A 26,503-nucleotide genomic window follows, 5' to 3' on the forward strand; every position below is an offset into this window, starting at 1 on the left:
TCCATTTCTCGAGCGATTCCCATTTCCACTGGCTGGTTTATCATTATCATATAAGCTCCATGTCTAACTCAAGTGTTACCACTTCAAATGGGTTTTCACCATCCTAGCTAAAATAGCAGCCACTGTCTCTCTTGCTCTGTTTTATATCTTCATGGCAATATTGCCAACTGAAATTTTATTGTTATTATTTTAAAATATTATTTATTTCTTACTAGAAGGTTAGTTCTGTAATGACCAACTTTTCCTGTCGTGTTCACTATTGTTTTCCAAGCGCATAATCGATACCCATTAAATATCTGTCAAATGAATACATAATTTTTAATGGGGATGATAAATAAAATATTATTTTTTGAGGAGGGAATAAAAGAACATACGTATATCTATAAATACTACGCTTGATCTTCACCAAAAGGCCGAGAAGCGATACGTATATCTATAAATACTTAAAAAGTATGAAGTACTACAATATTAATATTCATAGATATATAACTAAAAGGGTTGGATGGTAAACAAAGTACTTGGACATGTTTCTGGTAAGTTTCTCTATGAGCTGGGACATAAGTTTTACATTTAATCCTATTTTCTATGTCAAAGGAGGATAAGTGAGTTTTACCCATTGAACAAATAGACCCATTACTCATATTTCACAATTAGCTGCTTTATGCATATTTGACCAATGTTGCACTTTAAGCAATTACAGATAACACTTAGTCCTGGACTTACAGATGGTTTGACTTATGGATGGGGAACGCAGTAGAATATTGTGTTCCCAATAATGCTGCCTATTTACAAAAGCAGCGTTTCCATCCTTTTCATTAGTTAAAAGTGAATAGTTTTTACTAATTAAATTAATATTTAATATTTAATTTGTGTCAATTAAATATGCACGAATTCTGCACAACCCTCAGCCCCCTTTTGCAGATTCTGATATGACAGTTGAGTATTATTATATGAGTAATGATAACTGTCAGGGCCAATGTTGGAAGCAACCATGTGACCTACTAATACAATATTTATCCTCTGTCCCTTTGATTTTCTGTTTAGTAGGCTCTCCAAATTATCACTCATTATGTATCCCAAAGCAGAAATCAGTGTAGGTAGCATTACTAAACTTAGCGAATAAAAATATGGGATGCCAAGTTAAATGTGAATTTCAGAAAAACGAGTGCTTTTCTGGTATAAGTATGTCCTATGCATAAGTATGTAGGGGTACAGTTTTGCTAAAAATTATTTATTGTATATTTGAAATTTATATTTAGCTGGATATCATGTATTTTATCTGGTAAACATATATATAGGATATAGCCAGTGACATAATTCCTGATGCCATCACTGGTCCTTTGGCTCAGACCACAGTATTTCTAATATCAGCGGAGCACAGCTAGATTGTTCAACTGTTGCATCTGTTAAGGTGGTTAGAAGATGGTATTTCATGGAACAAGAATATTTACTATGCCTTCCTTTATCTAAGTGCCTTTAATATGTTTCCTTTTATTTGAATACCTTTGAGTGAGAAATAGACATAAAGGAGAGTTTTCCTATGATGCCTGACTAACTCTGAATACTTCCTGGCACTTGTAAGATAAACTTGGTCATGATAAATTAAGTGATCAGTTATTGCTCCCAAGGTTTCTGTCATCTGGGTTTAGGGTCAGAGGTGGATTTTCTGTGAAGTTAGGAAAACTATAGCTTTAGGGCCGTCACTCGCATAGGTCACTTCCATGGCCCCGTGCCTAATTTTGCATTCTTTTTCTTAAATACAAAACAAAGAGACCTCCCACACTCTATAAGTGCCATGAAAACCTGCATTCTACCCCCTCATCCCCCACCCATGTCTAGGGATAAACAGTCTAGCATGCTAGCTCTAGATAATTGCTGCTTTGGATAATTTCCAGATAAAATGCCCAAATTGACAAGACAAATGTTTTACATGTAAACAAGTTGCACTTACTTATCTTAGGCCCCCAACAACCTGATTCATTTCAGCTATTGGCTTTTTCTTTTCTCTATGGTCACAGTTATCACAGTATGCTCTCAGGAACATGGGGGCAGAGCTTCAACGTTAAACAGGTCTTTCTGTTTTCCTTTCCACTGGGAGATACCTAGTTCAATGTTCCTGTAACCAGTTGGAATATATGCCAATCTCAAAGTTAAATTCTGGCTCTTTAGGAGGGAGCTTTCATCTGAAGACCTGGGATCTTCAGATTATCACTGCGTTGTCACTTCCCCTAATTTAACAGCTGCTTGTTTTGCTTTACTCCAGTCCTCAACCCCCAGATGAGGTAGTAGAGATTCCCTACTGTTTCGTGGAACACCAGCAACATGGACACAAAGGCAAACTCCAGCTTTCCTCACACCTCTTAAAGAGCATCTTGAACCCTACAAGTCTAGATGGCCCTGGCCTATTCCCTGGGGGATATTTTTTCCCCATAGGTAGGGCTGGTGAGATATTATGTTGGAGTCACCCGGGGCCTATTCTTGTACCTCTTCTGTCTTTCTTCGGGTACTTTCATTCACTTGGTAATCCCATCTTTTGTCATGGCTCTAAAAACCATCCAAATGTTGACAGCTCCCTAGTTTATATCTGGGAAATTATAGGAGGGTTTAGAGTAAAGAAGTGACCCCATACATGCGTGATTAACACATGCTTAAAGGATCAGCCCCGAATTCTCCCTTGACTCAAAACTTATTCAACTGTCTATCTGGGTGTCCTTTAGGCATCTCAGACATACTGTGATCACAGCTGAGCTCCTGATCTTGCCTCCAGACATGGTCTTTCTGCAGTTTTCCGTATCTCGATAAATGACAACTTCATCTTCCCAGTGTTTCAGGCCAAAAATCTTGGAGTCATTTCTGACTCCTCTGTTATTCTCACGTTAGCTGTTCAAACTATCTAAATAACAGTCTACCTACTAAATACCCTTTGTCTCTACCTTCAGAGTATATCCAGAATCTGATCCCTTCTCAGTATCTTCACAGCAAACACCTGGCCCAGGCCACCTCATCTCCTACGTGGCCTTGTAATTGCCTCCTAACTGGTCTCCCTGCTTCTGTTTTCAGCCAGCTTTAGTCTGTACTCAATGTAGCAGTCAAAGCAGTCTTTTCAATACATAAGTCAGAGCATGTTAGTTATCCTCTGCTCAAAAGCCTCCAAGAGCTTCCCACATTAATAGGAATAAAAGCCCAAGTCCTATAATGGCCTGCAAGGTGGTATCTGATCAGACCCTCTGCAATGACTATTGTCCTTGTCTTCTCAAATTTTATCCACCACCCACTCCCCTCCAGCCTTGCTGACCTTGCTGTTTTTCACAGAAGCCAAACATTTCCCCACTTAGTGCCTTTCCATTGGCTGTTCCATCTGCCTGGGTTGCTCTTCCTTCAGGTGTGTCTATCTGTGTGTGTGTGTGTATGTGCGTGTGTGTGTATACATGCTTACATGCTTCCTTACCTCCTTCAAGTACTTTCTCAAATGTTACCTTCTCAATGATCACCCCATTTAAAATCAAAACCCCCCCTCCACAATTGTTAATCCTTGTTTTGATTTTTCTCCATAGCATTCATTACTTCTAAGAGAGGTTTTTAAAAGTTTTTTATTCTGTCTCTTCCAATTAAATATAAGCTCCATGAAATCGGGTTTTTATCTGTTTTCGTTCCTGCTCTATCATTCCTAGCACTCAGAATAGTGCCTGTCACAAGAAATGGAGGGCACTCAACATATATCCATTGAATGCATAAAACAGGATAAGAAAGTCTTAAACATTTGCTTAATGTGTCTTCATCAATCCTTAAAGGTTCAAAAGCACTCAACCCTCTTTCTCTTCTTTGGACTTCCCCTTATGGTATGTGTGTGTGTGTGTGTGTGTGTGTGTGTGTGTGTGTGTGTTTTCCAGCTAAAACCTAATATCCTTGAGTTACACCATTAAGAGAGTTGCAGCTAGCTCTTCAGAAATCTTGTATCTACTGAACTCCAAGAACATCATTTATTCAGTACCCAAGGATGGGACATAGCCAATGATGATGATGGGAACATTTTCAGGAACTGTGCTCACTCACATAGATTTTTGTTCATGGAATAAGTTTCTGAAGGTCTGTTTATCAGGGTAAAACTTCAGTCCTGTATCAACTAACAATCCCATACAGAAGGGTCACTGTTTACATTTCTCCAAAGCCTGGTCAAAATAACTTTGACTAATTTGATTAAATTGATTGATAACTCAAAGTAAATCATATCACCAAAACACTTCTCATTCCAATGCTTGATAGTTATGGAATTTGCTGAGACCACCCACTGAATACCCGTTCAAATGAATGGAATCTCACAGAGCACACATAATCATCTCTGACTTTTGTAGCCGTAGGGATACATTAATACCTGTGCCTCATACTTAACTGAAAATCACCAGTTGTCTGCTGAGTAGTTTACTGCATGTCAAATCTGAGGTCCAGTGTAATAGACTGTTTTACTACTTCTATTCAGAATTTTCTAATTCATAGACATTCTAATTTTATTTGTCTTTTTCTCTCAAATACCATGATAGGGTGAAAGTTTGAGCTTTTGTATCTTAATGTTTATTGAACATTAAGATACATAGAGAATACTCTACTATACATAAATGCATACCACTCAATGAATTGTCCTTGGATGAACATTGCTGTAAAACTACTCAAGTTAAAAAATAATATTTCCAGTATCCAGAAGTCTTCTGATGTCTCCTCCCCATCACTACTCCCTTCTTCCTCCCCAATGTAACTGTTACGCTCATTCTAACACTGGAGTTCAGTTGTGTCTCTTTTCCAACTTTCTATAAATGAAATCATCTGTATAAATCTTGCATCTGGCTTCTTTTGCTCCATATTATGTTTGTGAAATTCATCTATATTATTGAATATAATAACTGTGGTTCATTCAGTATTACTGCTTCATAGTATTCCACTTTATGAATTTATCACAATATATTGTTTCTAGCTTTTCATTTTTATAAATCATGTTGCTCTGGGCATTCTTGGAAATATTTTTGGTTACCATGATCCCCTTTCTGTTGAATATACACTTTGGAGTGCAATATCTGTGTCATAGGTATGTACATGTTCAACTTTAGTAGATAATGTAAGCAGTTTTCCTAAATCATTGTCCCAATTTAACTCCCACCAGCAATATAAGAGACATCCTATTGCTACATATCCATGTCAGCAGTTAGGATTATCTCTCTTCTTTATTTTAGTTATTCTCCTTGGTAAATAGTAGTAGTATCTCATTGAGGTTTTAATTTGCATTTCTCTGACTACAAATAAGATTGAAAATATGCAGATATCCTTTTCCTGAAGTGTCCACTCAAGTATTTCCTTCTTTTCTCTATTGCATTATTTATCTAGTTATAGTTAATTTGTAAAAGTTTAAAAATTATTTATCTGGATGCAAGTCTTTTGTTAGTTATGTGTGTGGCAAATATCTTTCCTCACTCTGTGACTTGTTTTTGTAGTCTCTAAATGGTGTTTGTGTTGAAAAGAAGTTTTTAATTTTAACATCCAATGTATCCATCTTTTCTTATGAACAGTCATTTTTGGTCCCAATTTATCAAATCCTTACCTGTCCTAAAGTCTTGAAGGTATTATCTGCGTTATAGTCTTAGATTATCTTCTAATTGCTTTATTATTTTCTCTTTCACACTTTTCACAGTTACATCTACAATCACCCAGAATGGATTTTCATGTGTGGTGGGTGGTAAGGGTCGTTTCTTTTTTAAATCGTCAACTTTTTAAAAAAATTATTTTTATACTTTAAGTTCTGGGATGTATGTGTAGAACATACAGGTTTGTTACATAGGTATACAAGTGCCACGGTGGTTTGCTGCACCCATCAACCCATCATCCACATTAGGTATTTCTCCTGATGCTATCCCTCCCCTAGCCCCTCTCCCCCTGGCAGGCCCCAGTGTGTGATGTTCCCCTCCCTGTGTCATGTGTTCTCATTGTTCAACTCCCACTTATGAGTGAGAACGTGCAGTGTTTGGTTTTCCGTTCCTGTATTAGTCTGCTAAGAATGATGGTTTCCAGCTTCATCCACGTCCCTGCAAAGGACACGAACTCATCCTTCGTTGTGGCTGCATAGTATTCCAAGTTGCATATGTGCCACATTTTCTTTATCCAGTCTATCACCGATGGGCACTTGGGTTGGTTCCAAGTCTTTGCTATTGTGAACAGTGCTGCAATAAACATACATGTGCATGTGTCTTGAATTGACCCAGCATCATTTGTTGAAAAGACTATATTCTGTGTGGATTTCAATTTGAAAATTTTATAGAATAAATATTGTATCTATATTTATAACTATGATTTCTCTTTATGTTTGTAAGGCTTAGCAATTAGGATATGCTATCAATTTATCATTTTAAGGCTGATTTTGTCTTTTTTTAAATGTCAAAGTATTTATTTTACCTCAATTGTTGGAAGAACTCATTGGTTGGAGCAGCTAAACCTAGATCTTTGTGGAGAGATAATGGAAAAAATCTGTAATAGGTGTTTGATTTTCTACTTAAATCTATTCACTGATTACTAATTTGCTCAGTTTATTATCTGGAGTCAATTTTTAGTCATTTATATTTCTCCAGAAAATTATACATTTAAAGGCATGTTTTATTTTTACTAATATAAAGCTACATTTAATATTCTGTTAAATGTGTGAACAATTCTTGTAAATACTGTTTTTCATTTGTAGTTTTGGTATGATTTTTGTTTTCCTATTGTTACGGTCTGTATATTTTATAAAATGAATGTCTTTGATTCTGTTATCTATTGCTGTGAAACAAATTACTCCAACACTTAGTGGCTTAAAACAACAAACATTTAGTATCTCATGCAATTTCTGAGGCAAGGAAATCTAGGGGCAGCTTGGCTGGTTCAACATCTCTCACAAAGTCACAGTCAAGCTTTTCTTCCTGGGCTGCCATTGTCTCAAGGCTTGGCTGGGGCTGGAGAATGCACTGCTAAGCTCACTCACTTGGATACCGACAGAGCTCGATTCCTTGCTAGCTCTTGGCTGGAGGCTACATTTCCTTTCTTTCTTTCTTTGAGACAGAGTCTCCCTCTGTTGCCCAGGCTGGAGGGCAGTGGTGCGATCTCGGCTCACCGCAACCTCCTCCTCCGGGGTTCAAGCAATTCTCCTGCCTCAGCCTCCAGAGTAGCTGGGATGACAGGCGCCCGCCACCACGCCCAGCTAATTGTTTGTATTTTCAGTAGAGACGGGATTTCACCATGTTAGCCAGGATGGTCTTGATTTCCTGACCTCATGATCCGCCCACCTCGGCCTCCCAAAGTGCTGGGATTACATGCGTGAGCCACCGCACCCGGCTGGAGGCTCCATTTTTTTTTTTTTTTTACCGTGCAGCCCTCTCCATAGAACTGTTCACAATATGGCAACTTGCTTTTCACTCCTTTCCCCTTCTCACTCCTCTTTTCCAGCAATAGATCAGAGAGAGAGAGAGAGACAAAGACACAAAGAGACAGAGAGAACAAGAGAGCTCAACGTGGAAATTATACTCTTTCAAAGTCTAATCTCAGAAATGACTTACCATCACTTCCACATCTGCTATTGTTCAAACAGACTAACCCTGGTATAGTGCGTGTGGGAGGAGACTTCACAAGAGTGTGGGTACTCGGAGGCAGGCAGGGTCATTGAGGGTCATCTTGGAGGCTGGTCACCACTGATCCTGGTTATATACATATTTTATATATATATTATATATTTTTTATATATTATATGTATTACATATATTTTGTATATATAATTTATATGTAATATAATATATATAAAAGATATATAATTTATACATATAATATATATGTATTTTTTAAGACAGAGTCTCATTCCATCACCCAGGCTGGAGTGCAGGGGCACGATCTCGGCTCATTGCAGCCTCCGCCTCCTGGGTTCAAGCGATTCTCCTTCCTTAGCCACTGAAGTAGCTGGGACAACAGGCATGTGCCACCATGCCTGGCTATTTTTTGAATCTTTAGTAGAGATGGGGTTTCACCATGTTGGCCAGGCTGGTCTCAAACTCCTGAGCTCAAGGGATCCACCCGCCTTGGCCTGCGAAACTGCTGGGATTACCGTCGTGAGCCACTGCGCCCAGCCTGGTAATAGTTTTGTTGTGAATTCTATTTTTTTCTGATATTAATATTATTTTCTACTTTTGATTTGTGTATTTACATATATATATGTTTACATGATTTTTATCTTTATATTTTTAAACTTTTAAAATGTCACTATTTGGCTGGGTGTGGTGTCTCAGGCCTGTAATCCCAGCACTTTGAGAGGCCAAGGCAGGTGGATCACTTGAGGTCAGGAGTTCGAGACCAAACTGGCCAACATGGCAAAACCCCGTCTCTACTAAAAATGCAAAAAAACAAAGACAAAAAAAAACAAAAAAAAACAAAAAAACAATTAGGGCATCGTGGCACATGCCTGTAATCCCAGCTACTTGGGAGGCGGAGGCAGGAGAATCTCTTTAACCCAGGAAGCGGAGGTTGTGGTGAGCCAAGATCACATCACCACACTCCAGCCTGGGCAACAGAGTGAGTCTCCATCTCAAAATATATATATATATATATATTTTTTAAATTAAAATGCCACTCTATTTTAGCAAATCATGGGTTTTGTTCATTGAATCTGAAAGTCTTCAGTTTTCCATAGAAGAACCGAAAACATTTAAATGTACTGTCCTGATACTTGGCCTTACTTCTTATTCCTCTTATTTTCAAAAACATTGTTGAATTATATTTGTGTCTTTATTAAGATGATGTCCAAACAGGAGTTTAAAATTTCTTCTGTATAATCATGGAACATTCTCTGAACTGGCACATTGTAGACACTCAATAAGTATTTGTTGAATCAGTGATACAGATAGATGGATGGTTGGTTGAAAGAGGAATGATGCCGCTTTGCTAGGGGAGGTGAGTGTAGGACTCCCTCCCTCAAAGTAGTCTGTTAAACAGGGAAGTGGCTGCTTGGTTATCTCAACAAGTATTCACTCCATATTTTGAGCTAGACATAATCATTGAAAGAGAGCTAGAATGCCTTCCTATTGACTTCCTGGTCTGCTGGGAATTTTTGCTTCCTTCTCCCCCAGCCATCCAATTTTTCAAGAAAAATTTTCTGTTTGCCAGCTTATTTCCCCAACTCCCCTACTCTTTTGCCTTTCCTACCCTCTAAAGAGAGTCTAGGTCTCACAGGTGATCTTTTGTAGCTCTGTGATGCCTAATAATAGAACGGAAAAGGAGATGGGGAAGAACTGACAGAAAGACTAAAGAAAGGAATTAACTAGCGAGTGTAAATGGAGCTGCCTAAGGATGCAATGCAGGGGAAAAAAAAAAAAAAAAAATAACACACACAAAAAATGGATGGGGACTACATGCTGAAGGGACTCAAGTCAAGAGGGAGAATTTGGGCTGCGAGTCAGCCAATGAGAGATTCCAAAAGGAATAGAAAGTGCTGAGAATACAAAAGCACATGTAGCCTGATAAGGGCATGGTGACCAGGAGCTCAGGTCCCTCAGAAATGAGTGTCTAGTTCATGCCATCAGGTAAGCTACTAAGACTAGCAGAGCTGCAGCCTGATATAGGAGGAATCCAGATGGATAATGGAGGAAGGAGATGATGAGTATCAGTTGCAGCCCTGGGACTGGTGCAGAAGCAGGGGTGGAGTTCCTCCTATTAACTTCCCCTATTGTAGATTTCACTGGGAAGAGATGCCTCTTGGTACAGTGGAGGAACTGCTCCTTGAATGTATTCAAGTGGCACATTTGGCTCCTTGAAGTGGATCCAAGTGGCACATGGGATAGATGGTGGTAGAAACAGAGATGTGCATCTCAGAAGGACATGTTGTCCTTCTGCCAGTTATAGTTCTGCCAGTAGATAGCCTCTAGGGCTCAGCCCCTTCAGGGATTCTTTTAGCTGCAGAGGTGCAGCTTAAACAGGTGGCCTTAAGGTGGCCCTTAACAAGTGGCCTTAAACAGGTGGCCTGAAAAAGGTGGCCTTAGCTAAGGCCACCACCCCCATCCCCTCAAAGGTTGGCATGCAGTGACTGATGGAGGGCCATGTTCACCCTAAGTGAGGCAACTCCAGCAGGCACCTACAGCTTCCTGTGGAGTTGGCTAAGGCAATCAGGTCTGCATCACAACCTGACTTCTCCCTCTGCTCAATTGTTTTCCCCTTCTTTTCACAGCTGTTGGTCCCAAGGGATACCCTAGAGATACACTAAATGCTAAACATTGTTTCAGGTCTGCTGTTGGACAACTCAACCCATGGCAGTGCTCTGTAAGACTACGGAGATTTTGTGGGATTAAAACTAGTAGAGAGTATGAAAGCCTTTTTTTTTTTTTTTTTTTTTTTTTTTTGGCAGATGCAGTATTCTGAGAAATGGATTAACATGATTTAAAATGGTGGCCAAGAAATATGATTCTTCTTGTTTCATTGGATGGCCTGGAAGTGTAAGACGGTAAAATATAAAACAGACTGGGAATTTGTTTCAGGAGTCTAAGAGTAAATCCACAGGCTAAAAGAGGGTTGCAGTTGGAGGGAAAAAATGTACTTGCTATTTTTCAAAAAAGAGTTGGAAAGATTTGGTGTCAACCTGGATGTGAGGATGAAGACAAGCCAGCTAGAATAAATATTGATTCCAAGATTGAGGGCAGAGGTTTCTGGGAGTGTCACGGATGGGAACAGACAAAATGGAAAGAGACTTAATGAAGAAGATAATATCCTCAAGTTTTGACATCTCTAATTTAAAATGTCAACAAGCTATTTAAGAGGAAGTTTCTTTGTGTTGGGAGCCACCTTAGTTGTCCAGCCATATTAAGGGGCTGCAATACAGTCATGAAGGCTATAACCAGCACTATGGTATCATGCCCAGTCTAAAATGAGGCTGAGCTCTGGCCAATGTGGGGCTGCATGTGCCAGGAAGAAGGGGTGCCTTTTCTGACTGGCACAAAGATGTTGTGTGAGCTGGTAGGGGGCCTGGCCATTGCCTCAAAATCAGTGAGAGAGACAATGTGATGCCTGGTGAAATGCACAAATTAGGTTTAGATTAGAGATGGAAAGTTAGTGAAGGAGAAAAGGCTTTAGTAAGTTAGATTTCTTTAGGGTCAGAGAATAGGCAAGTCACTTAAACCTTCTGAATCTCATTTTCCTTATTTGTGTGGCAGGATGCTTTTCTTTTCTCCACTCCCTCACAGCTTCCTCGTACCAAGATATGATAACTGAATGAGATATTTGGCAAGGCAGAGAAAAGAGATGGAGATGCTTAGCCCAATTAATGTGCTACACTTATGCCAAGAAGGGATTCTATGCTTACCTAGCAGATAATTTACCCTGAAACTGGACTAGGCAGGTCACCTTTTTCTTCATTTTATTCTTGCATATGCAGGATCTAATTATCCAGACGTATCCACAGAGAGAGGAACCAGATGAAATGCGGAAAGCACGGTTCACCTTCAAGAGAAAGAAGTAGGACTCTGGGGTTTTAAGCTGAGGCATGAAATGTACCGATTAATAGCGTCATTTTGTAACCACAGGTCTCAGGAGTTTTGGGAAGGTTAGTATGAGCTTGTCAGCATTGCTTATTAATAACAGTGAGATTGCTGCTTTGCACCTGATCTCAGTCAGACCGCAGAGGCTCAGCCACTGGGGCTAGTTATGCAGCAGGAATATATCCATGCGACCAGCAGGGTGTAAGAAGTCCAGGCCAGGACGGGCGCAGTGGCTTATGCCTGTAATCCCAGCACTTTGGGAGACCAAGGTGGGTGGATCACAAAGTCAAGAGATCGAGACCATCCTGGCCAACATGGTGAAATCCCGTCTCTACTAAAAATACAAAACTTAGCTGGGCCTGGGGGTGCGCGCCTGTAGTCCCAGCTACTCAGGAGGCTGAGGCAGGAGAATCACTTGAATCCAGGAGGCAGAGGTTGCAAGTGAGCCAAGATTGTGCCACTGCACTCCAGCCCAGGTGAGAGAGCAAGAATCCGTCTCAAAAAAAAAAAAAAAGAAAGAAAAAAGTCCAGGCCAGACTCCATCTCAGGCTCACTGGTTCCAATGTGTTCCATCCATACCTCAGTGGCTCTTGATTTAGGGAAAAAAGCACATCCTGCTATTTAATTTGCAAAAATTAAATAACTACTTGATGTGTCTTTTGTGCAGATAATACCCACAAAATATTAATTTTTGCCCTTTTCCCCTTATAATTTTAACATACTTATTTTCTTTACTTGTCTCATGTTTTCTTTCAGAGATTCTAACTCTCTTTGCTAAATGGATATAGGAATAAATACTCTTAAAATACATTTTTTATTGTATTGATGTGGAAAATGTAGAAAAGCACAAAGCGATTTTTTTAAAACTCTGCAATATCATCCACCAGTCATAATCATTATTAAGATGTTTTCACAGATATTCCCAGCTTTTATTCTATAAATAAGACTCTCATGATTCACTTATCCCTCACTTGTCTAACTATTTTCTACTTTTTGACGCACTAAGATTCTAAAATGAACCATAAAAGCTGGCACATATTTATAGTAATCAGTTTTCTTATTTAAGAGGATGAGATAGATGAGTGTAAATAATCTTGCTATACACAAAATTGTTTCTGCTACTCTGAAGACAAGGTGTTCTTACATCTCAGTCTTTGAGCATATATGTAATAAAGTTTTGCGTAAGGTTGCAGACTTTGTCTTTAATACAAAGGAAAACAACAGGTATAGCCTTCATATAAATTATCTCATTTAATCCATACCGTGATTTTATGAGATTGGTATTGTTACCTTCATGTTACTGATGAGGGACCTGAGCCAGGAGAGGCAAAATATCTCAGTCAAAGTAGCCCAACTGCTAAATGATTCTGCCTTTGAAAAATCACCTGCCATTGACACCTTTGTCACCGTCACCTCCATCTCTGTCTGAGCCACCATGATCTTTTTTGACCTATTGCAAAATCTATTTAACTGCTACCTCTACCTTGGCCCCTGTATAGTGACCAAAGTGAGCCTTTCAAAAACATAAAGCAGATCATGTCATTCCTCTGCTTAAACCTTTCACTGGCATATCCCTCAGGGTAAAATCCAGAGCATTAGTAGGGCTTCTAAGGTTCTATATAATCTATTCCCCACTCCCTCACTTTCCCAGTCACTCTGGTCTCACCTCTCCCTCTTGCTTCCTGAACTCAGTGTTGCCATTCTCCACACAGCTTGACATGTTCCTACCTCAGGGCCTTTACACCTGCTCTGTCTCCTTTGCCAGAAATCTATCACTTTATTCCCATCTCTGATTAAATGTCACTGCTCCTTCAAACCCTTGCCTGGCTACGCTATATAAAATAGCCCCTTTCCCAACTTTCTTTATCAATTACCCCGATTCATTGTTTTTCCCATGGTATTTGTTACCACCTGGCTTTTATTTGTTTATTTCTTCATTTGTTTATTTTCTGTTTTCTCCTGCAAGAATGTTACTGTATGAGAGTGGGGACTTTGTTTTATTTGTTCTATTTCCAGGCCCAAAACAGAGCCTGGGCCCACTAAGGAAAATTTGTTAATGAGTGACAGAAAGGAAGGAGCCAGATTTCCCGTTCACATCTTTACCCTAAGTCCAGGCTATTTCCTCTAGGCATTCTGAATACCAGAGCCACTTGAAGGAAGGAACATACAGCGAAACACCGGTGATATTGTAAACCCTCCTTGCAACCCTCTTCGCTTGCCTTGCTGAGATTAGGAAGATTGGAATGAGTCAAAGCCAGAGTCCTTCCTCGGAAGGTCACTCTAGCATTTGCTCTTCTCCACTGTCAGGAAAGAAGAGAAAGCATAGAGAAAATGGTACCTATAACAGTGAATTCACAAGAAAGAGGACATGAGACCATTTGATTGTACATAAGTAACCTGGACTTTGGATCAGAGGACCCTGGCTCTGCTGTGTGACTTGGAAAAACTTTTTAAAAACCTTTCTAAGGTTGTTTTTATCATTTTTAAAATGAAATTAATGATCCTTCCTTTGGTCATGAGAGTCAGGTTCTCTAAAAAGCCAAAGGAACTGTTTCCTCACAAAGTGTCAGAGAGATTTTTGAAAGAGCTAGATACTGTATCTCTGGGATTAAAGTGACAAAGCATGGCCTTTAAGAGATCAGAAGTAAAAGATATTTTAGCACAGTGGATTGTCAGTCTGCATTAGCAGGTGGTGGAAGAGCTTTTGGCAGACATGCCCCTATAACTTCAGTTAGTGGCAGCACCATTGGCACAGGTACACCCCCAGGCAGCTGGCCCTGGTAACAAGGTGGCAGCAAGGGGAATTCACATTTAGAGGCAATGGAGGCAGCTGTCGCCACCATCATAAACTTCTCCTCCTCCTCCTCCCTTACTCTTCCTCATAATTCTCCTTTCTCCCTCTTCTCCCCTCCTCCTCTCCCTTCTTCATCCTCCTCATCCTTCTTCATCTAGCTGTGATATTTTTTTGTCCTGGATTTAGGTTGTACTGGTGAGGATAGAGACAGCAAATCAATAATAATATTTTAAATAAATTTTTAAGCACATATACAACAAACGCTGCATTTGATACATACACTGTCTCATTTCATCATTATTTAATCTCCCTTAAGGTAGGTATAGTAACTCTGCAATGGAGTTGAGAGAAATGAGGCATAGGAGGGAGAATGACTTGCTTAAGGTCTCACAATTCATAAGTGATGGCAGGAGGATTTGAACTTCTCTTGGAGGTTCAGATTTGAACCTGGAGTCTCTGACTCCAGGACACTTGTTCTAAAGTCACTCAGATTCAAAAGGTAGAATCAGATGGCTTAGTGATTGGATGTGTCAGGGACAGGGGACTGTGAGGAGGAGAAGGGGTCTAAAATACTTCCTAGTTTTCTGATTTGGGTGGCCTGTTGAAATGTTAATGGTGCTTTACCCAGGGTAGGGACACTCTGACTCCTAGAAATAGTTCCAGCCTCTAATTAGTGTCGAGATCATTTTTTAGGTTAAAAATGAGCTTTGGGCTAGAGTTACAGGAATTCTTATTTCAATCTTTCACTTGGTTTTGCCTGTAATAGACTGGCTAAACTGTAAGAGGCCTCCTATTAATTTTAAACTGTCTTGAACTCAAAATAGTCAAAGTATTAAGCTAATGAAAGAGCAGTGTTCTTGTTGTTGAGTAATCTACTTATTTATTCTATAGCTTCCTCTCCCATGCTCTTTGTTCCCTTTGATCATAATTTTAATGGGTTTTGGAAAAAATAGAAACCCATGTACTACATTGGCTATATTTAACAGGAGTACCTATAAAATATCATTTTGTCTAATGTACTGTAAATATTTTTTTCCAGATGCTTGAATGTTTTTGGAGTTTATACCTTTATAAATTATACATTTTTATATAACACCTGTATCTGTTTTTCCTTTAATTGCTTCTCAATCTTGTGTCACATTTAGAAAAGCCTCCCCATTTTAAGATATACAAATATTCACTCTCATTGTCTTTTAGAAAGCGATAGATTTATTTCATAAATTATCTGATAAATTTTTAAATGGTGTAATTTTTTTCTACCATTGATTAGAAATGCTATGTATATTAAAATAAATTCATATAGATAAGTACATATATTTATATATAAGATATACATATGCATATGACTCATATATATGAGTCAGTGTCCCCCTCAGTAGAATGTTTGATTTAACACCCCAGAACATATTTTAATACCTTGTTTTAATATCTTTTCTCATACTCCTATAGTTTTTCTTTCTTTCAACTTTTATCCTTTTTATATACACAGTAAAACAAAAAATTTATTTTTGTTTTATATGAGACCATATAGAATTTATATATGAATTTAGAATTACCATATCTAAAACATTGAGCCTTTCTACCCAAGAACATGCTATGCAATTGAAAGCATTTAATAATCTTTCATAAATCATTCATTATAATTTTAAGATTTTCTTTTGTTATGCATTTATAACAGTTTATTCCTTGGTGTTTTATCTTTTGGGTTACTATTGTAAATAAAATATTAGTCTTCATTTTATTTTCTAAATGACATTTATCTCTTATTGGAAATCTATACATTTCTTACAAAGATTTGTCAGTAGACCACAAAATAAAATTATTTTATTTCTAATAAGTTTTTTAAATCAATTCTTTTGTTTTACTATATTCATAATCATATCTATAAACCACAATAATTGTGTTTCTTCCTATCCAATTTATACTTCCTCATTTTTTGACTTGTTTATATACTTAAATACTTTCAGGAGCCTAAATTAATAGCAGGCATTATTGATTGTAATGCAAAATGCTTTATTACGTCAACATAAAGCTAAATAAAAACTACTTTTTATCTGGTTTAACACTTTCTATCCTAAATTCCACCTTGATATATCAAGTCTGTAGTTCCAGCCTTGTTCTCATTAAGATCTCTCCAGTAAGTTTTTCTGTTGTGTATTTTTGATCCTTCTAAGTCAAAGTGTTATAATGAACCTCTTAACCTAGAATTGCTCTTACTTTGATTTTTGAGGTAATTTAATAGATGTTAATAACCAATATGTCTTTCATGTGTTTATAATATTTTTGTTTTCTATTTTGAAATGTGAATTGTGTTTTATTTATTTATTTTGTGGTTTGTGATGTTATTTATTTCTTATAATTTTGAAATATTTGTCTGCTTTTGATCCTCCATTATACTTTTAAAGGTGTATGATCTACTTAGCTTTGTACTTCCTGAAATGGATACACTAAAATCAATGAGACCAATATTTTCTGTTAATAGTGCATTTTTGGTTTTTGTAGCACACACTTTACTTCATACAATGGAATTCATAATGTATCCTACCTACACACCTAATATTAAAAATTAACCAAGATAATTCCCTAACTCTAATATAAAAAGTATAAGAGACCACTAATTTACAAGACCACTATTTCTATACAAAAGATACTAAGGAATGACTGAACTAGAAGATACATTGAAGTGGTTAGCTCTTTGCACTCATACACAGAATTACCATGGGTTTGGTAGCCATAAATAAAGACTGATAATAGTCATTTCCTATTAGACACTCAAGTAGGATGATGTATTTTTTTCAATATAGTTAAAAAATTCTAAGAAATTTCTGAATGAAAAATAATATTTATTGACTTAACATAAAAAATTTATTCCTGATATAGTCAATGATTATTAAAATTGTGTAAAAATATTTTGTGCCAATATGTGACATGAAATTCAGATCTAGGCTTAGATATTCATGTATAGGTTTTATACACACATTAACATATGCTGTGACTTTTAGAAATTGTGCAATCTGTGAAAAACGTTTGCTTTGCCTGAACTGTTCTGTGAATTGAAAGATTTATAACATTCATCATTCACTACCCATATCCTAAAATTAAACTGTTCCAGTCAATTATTCTGAATATTGACAATGACTCTAGAAATTCCCAAGATGCCTCTAGAAGACAAAATACTCTCCCTGAAAATCACTGAGCTGAAATAAATTTCTCCAATTTACAAAAGCACTCATCACTTTTCACCCAACCATGTACTAGTACGTCTAGCATTTTGTCATCATAATTAATAAATTCAAATAAATTGTAATATATATGTGTACATTGATATTGAGTACTAAGAGAAATGGCTATCAGATTGAAAGCTTTTCAGTGAGTACATCAATTTTGCTAAAATATCAATTTTGATGAAAATTATAGTAACCTATAAATGTTATTGATATCTTGAAAATATGTAAATCTAAAGAAATTTTCTTTGAGAAATCAAATTGGACTAAAATAATTTATGAATGTATTACTAACTGTATTAAATATATACATTTTAAAATATAAATGGGAAACAAGTGAATAATATGATAAAAAGTAAAAAGCAGAAGTCTACTAGGTAAAATTATATAAGTTAAAAATATGATCTAATGTGAAAATATTATAATTATTAGTTTTTTATCATTTATGTTTTTAATGAAAAAAATTCTAGGAATAGAAAAACTAAAATGTATTCCTTTACACATTATCCTGAATCCTAAAGTTATGACCCAAATACCTTATAAACTGTGGATGCTCAATTACTGTTGCATTAATATGGTCAACAAATGCATTTTAAACTTGAACAAGCTATGCTTAAGACAAAGGTCACCTTTTAAAGATTCTGCATAAAAGGCTGCATGAAACTCCAAGTCTTAGAAAATAATTTGAAAAGCAATGCTAAAAGGTTATACCTATAAAAACGATTTAAATATAAATTTAAATAAAAATCTGGCTTAGGTAGTATAAAACTATATAACATGCGCAAATCATTTTATTGTTTGAGATATGAAATTGAAGTATGAAAAGTCATAAAACCTGAAGCTATAATATGGTCAAACTTTAATTTTAAATATATAACTTATGTATTTGGGAAAAATATGTGAGAGATAATTGTGTATAGATGAGTTAAATTTCAACCCATATGAAACTTGAAACTTTATTATTCAAAAATGCTTCATTTAATGAAGTTTGTTATAATAATTTTGGTATGTGTATGGGTAATACAATGATATGTACTCTAGAATTGCTTAAATGAATGATTTCTATATCATTTTACTATAAGGATTTAAGAACCAAGATTATTTGGTTTTCTAGAGCATAATAAAGAGAGAAAATGTATCAGTGTATGTAAGTGCCTTAGACAAAAAGATTTAGACACTTGATCTAGTGGTTTCAAGACTGGCCCCAACCCAAAAATACATTCAATATGACACTTTCATATGCAGTTCAATATCTTTTTTGCTTTAAAGGTAAAAATATACCCACATAAAACTTTTACTTGAAGGCAGAAAAGTTTGCATAGTATAGCCAAAATAAATAAATAAACCTAAAACCAACTATTCAACTTGTTAATAAAATCACAGACATCACGGCAGAAATTACAATAGTCTTAGAATAAATAATTATTAGACTTTTGGGATCAGAAATAATTTAAGAAAATCCTGGTCAAATTATACTATACTTTTGTGCCAAATTCACATAAAGCTCTATTTTTACAAGCCTCCTGACTCTACAGAAATAGTTTTTGAAACTTCACCTGATTTTCTTATGGACTTTTAGATTCTACACTTTGAAACAGAACTCTTACTTATAACTGAAAATTACGTTTTGGATATATTTAACATTACACAGAAAATGTGAATCTCCTAAAATAGCCTGTAAAGGAAACAGGTTAAATTTAAAACTTCCAGAAAGAAAGCCAGAAGACACACTGCTATAATCAAGCAACTTGTATGTTCAGAAAGTGAAAAAAATAATTACTTTAGTACTTTAAAAATGTGTTCACTTTCTAAATGAAACAGAAGAACCATGAGATGTGTTCTGAAGAGTATATAATCTTACCTATGTATAGTACATTACCTGGGGACAGGTATCATGTCTCATTGTCATAACATTTTGAAAAATATCTTCCAGTTAGAGGAGATTCAATAAATAATAAACGTATGAATGAATATATTTCATTCTGTTATGATATTTCTGGTAGCAAGTAGGGATTGGTGACTTAGACATAAATTTGAGGCTTCAAAAACAGGTGGGAGTCATGAACACTTCACAGTCTGGGCATGGTATTAAGAAATTAACATCCCAGACTTAGCAAATCTTTCCTGGTCTTAAGTAACAATATGGCTGGTATGATTTAGTCTTTGGCTCATTCAACATTTTATAAACTCCCAGAAAAATTTTTTGAAGATTTCAGGGCAAAAAAAATGTGGTAATATGCAGACCTGTTTGAAATACATCATTTATATGATGAATTTTAATCTGCACCCATTTAAAATACACTTTAAAAGAAAATGTTTATACGTTATTCATTAACTTTGTGTCTGTTAACATCATCAACATTATTAGTGTCTATCATTATAATACTATCATTATTTTGCCTTATAAATTGAGTTTAATTGAAAAATTTCTCCATCCCGAAATCACAAAGATATTTTTCTACATTTCTTTCATTTATATCGTCATTTTACCTTAAACTTTTAGATCCCTATACACATTTAGAGTCTACTTCTATATAAGGTATAAGGTTGTAATCCAGTTTCATTTAAGGTCTCATTATGAGCCATTTCCTCAATACCATTTACTAAAGAACCCTGTATGTTCAAATGAAATTATAGCCAAATTTCTCATATATTGAATTCCCGTATATACTCGGGTTGTTGTCAGAGCTCTCTGTTGACCCATTATTATTTTTTTTCCTTTAAAGGCACCCATATGTGTTATGTAGTCTGTCATGTCATATGGTTCATGAGATCCCACCCCATTAGTCTTCCTTTTCAAAGATGACTTCATAATTTAGAAAATATTATTCATAAATATATATAATATGATCATTAGTTTCTAAAATAACTTGCAATATTTTTACTATTGCATTAAATGTGTGAATTAATTTGGGAAGAATTAATATTTTAGCTAATTTAAGGCCTAATATTTAACTCCATGCATTATATTTCCATTTATTCAGTGTATATATAATTTTCTCTTTTTCATTGAGCTTAGTGGTATATAGAGTGTCTTTTTAATGGAGAATTAGAGCATCTTTTTTTTAATTCTAAAGATTTTGCATATCTTTTGACATTATAACAGGTGGTATCACACATATAATTTCTAGATATTGCAACTGATATAGAGAAATTTAATTTTATATAAAATACTGGTATCTGCAACATTTGTTGGGCTCCATTGTTAGTATTAATTATGAGACAATATCAAGAACTCATTAAAGTGTTGATAAATTACAAAAATTTTGTAATTTATCCAAGGTTCTCTGGATATCAAAAAATAATGGCAAACAAAAGAGAATCACAAAATCAGAAAAAAGGAAATAACATCACAAAACGAAGGATAATTTTCTTAATAAATAAAAAAGCTTCTGAAAATCATTGTTTCATTAAACAAGTATTTGTTGAGCACTATTCTATGTGTCTTTTGTGGCTTACTACTTTTCCTTATCAAAATGTTTTCAATGTTTATTCGTATTGAAGCACATATCAGTAATTCATCTTTGTCTATTGCTGAATAACATTTCATTGTATGGATATAACAAATTTTATATATCCATTCATCAGTTGATGGTCATTTGGGTTGTTTCAACTTTTTGACTCTTTCGAACAAAACTGTAAACATTCACATACAAATTTTTGTAAGAACATATATTTTCAATTTTTTGAGTATATACTAGAAGTAGAATTGCTGGGTGTAAAGTGTTATCTCATTGTTTTGATTTAAAATTCCAGTCTTTCAGCCTTCCACCGTAAAGTATAATGTTAGTTATGTTTCTTCATTCTTCTTATTTTTTTTAACTTCTCTTATCAGATTGTGGAAGTTCCCTTTTATTCTTTATTTGTTGAGTGTTTGTTTCATAAAGTGTTGTGAGATTCTGTAATACAATTTTTTTCTCCATCTACATTATCATGCATTTTCTTCTTTATTTATTCTATTGATACATTAAATTACATTAATTGATTTTAAGCCACTAAATCAAACTTATATTCTTACGATAAATCTCACCTGGTCATGCTGTATAAACCTTTCTATATGTTGCTGAATTTGGTGTGGTATCACCGTGTTGAGGATTCTTGTGTGAATTAATTTGGGAAGAATTAATATTTTAGCTAACTTAAGGCCTAATATTTAAGTCTATGCATTATATTTCCATTTATTCAGAGTATATACAATTTTCTCATTTTCATTGAGCTTAGTGGTATACAGAGGGTTTATAGTGCTATATAGATGGATTGAAAACATAGATTTGCCTATAGTTTTCTTGTGATTTGTCTGGTTGTGCTATTGTAATATTGGCCTCATAAAATGAGTTGGGAAATGTTCTCTTCTCTTCTATTTTTGGAGGAGGTGGTGAATAACTACTCTTAATTTTGCTTTAAATATTTGTTACAATGTCTCAGTGAAGTCATCTAGGCATGAGCATTTCATAGTGTTAATTTTTGTTAGTTTGTTTAATTACTGATTCAATTTTTTACTTGTTATAGGTTAGATTTCCTATTTCTTCTTGAATCAATTTCAGTAGTTGGTATTTTTCTATTTTATCGAAGTTAACTAATTTTTTTAATTTACAGTTGTTCATAGCATTTCTTTATAATTATTTTTCTTTCTGTAATTTCAGTAATATTTTATATCTTATTCCTGATTTTAGTATATTTGTTAATGTTTAAAACAAATGAAATTTTGTTTTTTGATATTCTTTATTGTTTATCTATATTTTATTTTATTAATTTTACTCTACATTTTATGATTTCCTTCTTTCTACTTATTTTATTTAGGTTTAGTTTCCTCTCTTATCCATTGTGTTGTGGAAGTTTAGGCTATTGAGGTATTTACGGCTATAAATTTTATTCGCAGCACTGCATCACCCACATCCCATGAGTTTTGGTATCCATTTTCAATAATCTCAAAGTCTTTTCTAATTTCTCTTGCAATTTCACTTTGATTCATTGTTTAATAAAGATTGTGTTATTTAACTTCCATGTAATTGTAAATTTATCAAGTTACTTATTGATTTTGATGTTTAATCTCATTCAATTTTGGTCAGATAATGTCCTTTTTATTATTTCAATTTTTTGAAATATATTACAGCTTGCTTTATAGCATAGCATAGGATATGATCTATCCTGGAGAGTGTGCCATGTACATTTAAGAAGGTTATTCTGCTGTTGTTGGGTAATGTGTTTTATAGCTATCTACTATTTCTAGATGATTTATAGTGTTGTTTGAATCTCCTATATCTTAGTTGATTTATAGCCAAGTGTTATATCTGCTATTGAAAGTAGAATATTAGAGCCTCTAATTGTTATTGTTGAATTGGCTATTTCTCCCTTAAATTATTTTTTAGCTTCATTATTTTGAGGCTCTGTTGTTAGTTGTGTATATACATATATATATACACACACATATATGTTTGTAATCACTACCTTTTCTGATAGTTTGACTCTTTTATAATTATAAAATATCTTTCTTTTTCTCTACTAAGTGTTTCATTTTTTCTCTTAATATCTATTTTTTCCCTGATGTTAGTATAGGCACTCCAGTTTTCTTCTTGATGCAGTTTGAATGATATTTTTTTTTATTGCTTTACTTTCAGCTTATTTGTATCTTTGAATCTAAAGTGTCTTCCGTAAACCATATATATATATACACACACACATATACATAAAGTGTATCTTCTATAGATCATATATAGTTGACTAAATCAGAAAACAGCCAGTCTAAACATCTCTAAATTTTGACTGAATTTCTGAGATCACTTTATTTAAATATTTTTGATATATTTGAATTTATGCCTGCCATTTTACTTTTTGTTTTCCACATGTCTTATATCTCTTTTGTACCTGTATTTTTTTTCATTGTAATTATTCTAATACTAGTTTCTTTTATACTAAGTAAATCTCTAGGGCAATATTTTATTTTATTGTATTTATTCTCTCGTGATAGGGTCTCACTCTGTTGCCCAGGCTGGAGTGCAGTGGCACAATCATAGCTCATTGAAACTTCTAACTCCTGGGCTCAAGTGATACTTCTTCCTCAGCCTCCCAAGTAGCTAGGGCTAGGAGTACAGGTGTGCACAACCACACCTGGCTGATTTTTTAAATTTTTTGTAGAGACAAATTATCACTATGTTGCCCAGGCGGGTCTCAAACTCCTGGCCTCAAGCTATTCTCTTGCCCTGGCCTCCCAAAACACTGAGATTACAGGCTTAAGTCACTGTGCCAGACCCTGAGGGCAACATTTTAATTTTGTTAATGCTAATTTTACTAAAGCATATGAGTTTTTGTTTGTTTTGTTGTTGTTTTTTGTAGTTGCTTTGGAGCTAATCGTACACATCTTAACTTAGCAGAATTTACCACAGATTTATGCTAACTTAATTCTACAATGACATAGAAAAGTTATTTCTATACAGATATATTCCTTCTTCCCTCCTTTTATTGTGCTAGAATTGTTATACATAACATGTATTATGTAACATAATATATAATAACTATATATGTATATGTAAGTGTTTGTTATGGAAATTCCAATCATTTTAATCAACAAAAACATTGTTACCATGAAACAGTTCGATGACTATCAATTTAATTATAACTTTTTGAAATGTGATATTATCTGCGCAAATGATACATAAATACCTGGGTCTTTTAATTTCATCTTTACAAATAGCTTCATGTTGACACTCATTTTCTTGATCATCAGTTGTATTTTCCAGATACATGTTGCCAGCCCATCTGAGAAAACATAGATACCGATATTCCTGACTGTCTTCTTCACTCAAACAACTGCATCCATTTGCACAAATCTATAGCAACAAAAGAAGTAAAAATGTTATGAATTCCCATCACTTACTACAATATTACAATTGTGACCTGAGAGATCACGATAGATGCCTCTCTGTCTACTAAGATGAAACCTAGGGTTAAGGAAACAGAAGGTAACTATTGGACAAGGGTTCAAAGCTTGGCTGGCACAGCAATTCCCTAAATTTCTAGAGCTACAAGAAAAACCACACCCTTGCTAAACTCCCTAATAGGAGCTATCAGTCAAATTGTCATTTCATTTCTAACTCTGATTTACAACCAAGGCCACCATAACCCTTATCAGACAGAGAATCGCCTTACAAAACACTTTTCTGATAAGCAATTGTAGGCCTCAAACCAGTTTCAGCCAGTTTATACAGACAGGACATAAACTGTCTTTGTGTCCTATAGTTCACTTTTTTTATGTGAACTGCCAAATTCCACCTCATTTTAAAGCTAAAACCCTGCTTCAAAGAGAACATGGGATGTATGTTACATACATGTTTACTCATTGAACATGTGCTTGCCTGTCCCCCATAAATATGTATTGCTTTCCCCACAAACTTGCTGAATATGTCTGACTCTATTTTGAACACAGACCTTATGAGGCACAAAAATCACCTTGCCCTTTACCACTTCTAGGAGAGCACCCTGGGTCCACATCAGAGATGAAGTTTTCCCAGTTATATTATTTTGCTCTGTTTCCTCAGCCAAATCTCATGTTGAATTGCGATTCTGACTGTTGGAGGTGGGGCCTGATGGGAGATGATTAAATCATGGGGGCAGTTTCCCCCTTGCTGTTCTCCTGATACTGAGTGAGTTCTCCTGAGATCTGGTTGTGTAAAAGTATATAACACCTCTCCCTTTACTCTCTCTCCTGCTGCCATGTGAAGACCATGCTTGCTTCCCCTTCACTTTCTGCCATGATTGTAAGTTTCCTCAGGCCTCCCAGCCATGCCTCCTGTAGAGCCTGTGGAACTGTGTGACAATTAAACCTCTTTTCTTTATAAATCACCGAGTCTCAGGTAGTTCTTTATAGCAGTGTGAGAATTGACTAATACACCCAGTTAGCAAACTGATATCACAAATAAACTCTTCTTTCTACTGTTTAGTCTTTTTGGTAGTCTTTTGGATGACACAATCATTTCAAAGTTTGAATTTCAAGCTTTCATTTATTTGTTGAAATAATATGTTTCTTCAGCAAAGGTTAAAAAAATCAGCTTTGATTTATGTCAAAATCATTTTTAATAGTCAAATTGTTTATACTCAAATTGTGACAGAAATATATATGTATGTGTAAATATATGTATGTATATATGTATTGAATATATGTACATTTATTACACAATTTTTTAAAATTCCATTTTATTTTAACCAAATTTTTATAGACATTATTTAAATACTAACTGATGTGATGGAAATAGCATTGTATTGATAGACAGATCCATGGAAAATCTATTTGTGGTTTTGCGAAATACTTTTATCCTTCAGTGCTTTACTTGTTTTCTCCTTTGAACTGATAGCAAAGCTTTACTGGATTCCTTATTAAAAGTAAATTAAATAATATCTTTCACACATATTTGTTTAATATTTTCATAAAGTTATGATGCTGTGTTTTATTGAAAATTATATTTATATTTTTAACAGCTTTAAACATCTTCCACAGATATGCCCAGTGGATTCACCTGATGGTTAGGTAAACTGTCAGAAGAGAAATGCACTTCTTATGGAGTGCTTAAACACAGGTATATATTTATATATTTACATATACATATATTCCTAATTTCTACAAGTAAATTCAAATGACAATAGAATTTTACTATCTTTAAAATCATTTCTCTGCATATTTTCACATTTTCTTTTTGGTTTTGGTTCATAGCCAACAAGTTATTTTCCATCTGTAGCAACAAAGATTAGGAATTTGGTTTCATGGTCTGATCCTTTATTGATATCTACATAGATGAATGTTTCATAGAGATTCACTCTCTGTTGAATTAGAATCAAATGAGAATCTGTCTTTTCACTTTTTACATAGAGCTCAAAACAAGTAAGAAAGTCAAATCTACTAGGAAGTAGAATAGTTCTTTGACATGAACAGATAATAAAGTGTTAATTACACTTGCCCCAAGTCTAAAATA

General features: G+C 35.1%; 1 protein-coding gene across 40 annotated transcripts in view; it reads right to left on the bottom strand.

The window, feature by feature from the left end:
• LOC129397991 (protein eyes shut homolog) overlaps positions 1 to 26,503 on the bottom strand; it is a 565,331-nt gene that overhangs the window by 36,063 nt on the left and 502,765 nt on the right. For 22 of the 40 annotated variants that reach the window (XM_055113751.2, XM_055113755.2, XM_063605359.1 and 19 more), the window contains one exon: positions 20,664 to 24,367. In XM_055113751.2, the coding sequence (XP_054969726.1) occupies positions 24,098 to 24,367 (270 nt within the window). In that variant the 3' untranslated portion in view covers positions 20,664 to 24,097. Of the gene's footprint in view, positions 1 to 3,968; positions 6,204 to 9,162; positions 11,485 to 20,663; positions 24,368 to 26,503 lie in introns of those variants that run through there. The other 18 variants (XM_063605343.1, XM_063605344.1, XM_063605345.1 and 15 more) reach the window with 5 other exon arrangements.

The sequence above is a fragment of the Pan paniscus genome, chromosome 5 (genome assembly GCF_029289425.2).
Source record: "Pan paniscus chromosome 5, NHGRI_mPanPan1-v2.0_pri, whole genome shotgun sequence".
Classification (NCBI taxonomy): domain Eukaryota; kingdom Metazoa; phylum Chordata; class Mammalia; order Primates; family Hominidae; genus Pan; species Pan paniscus.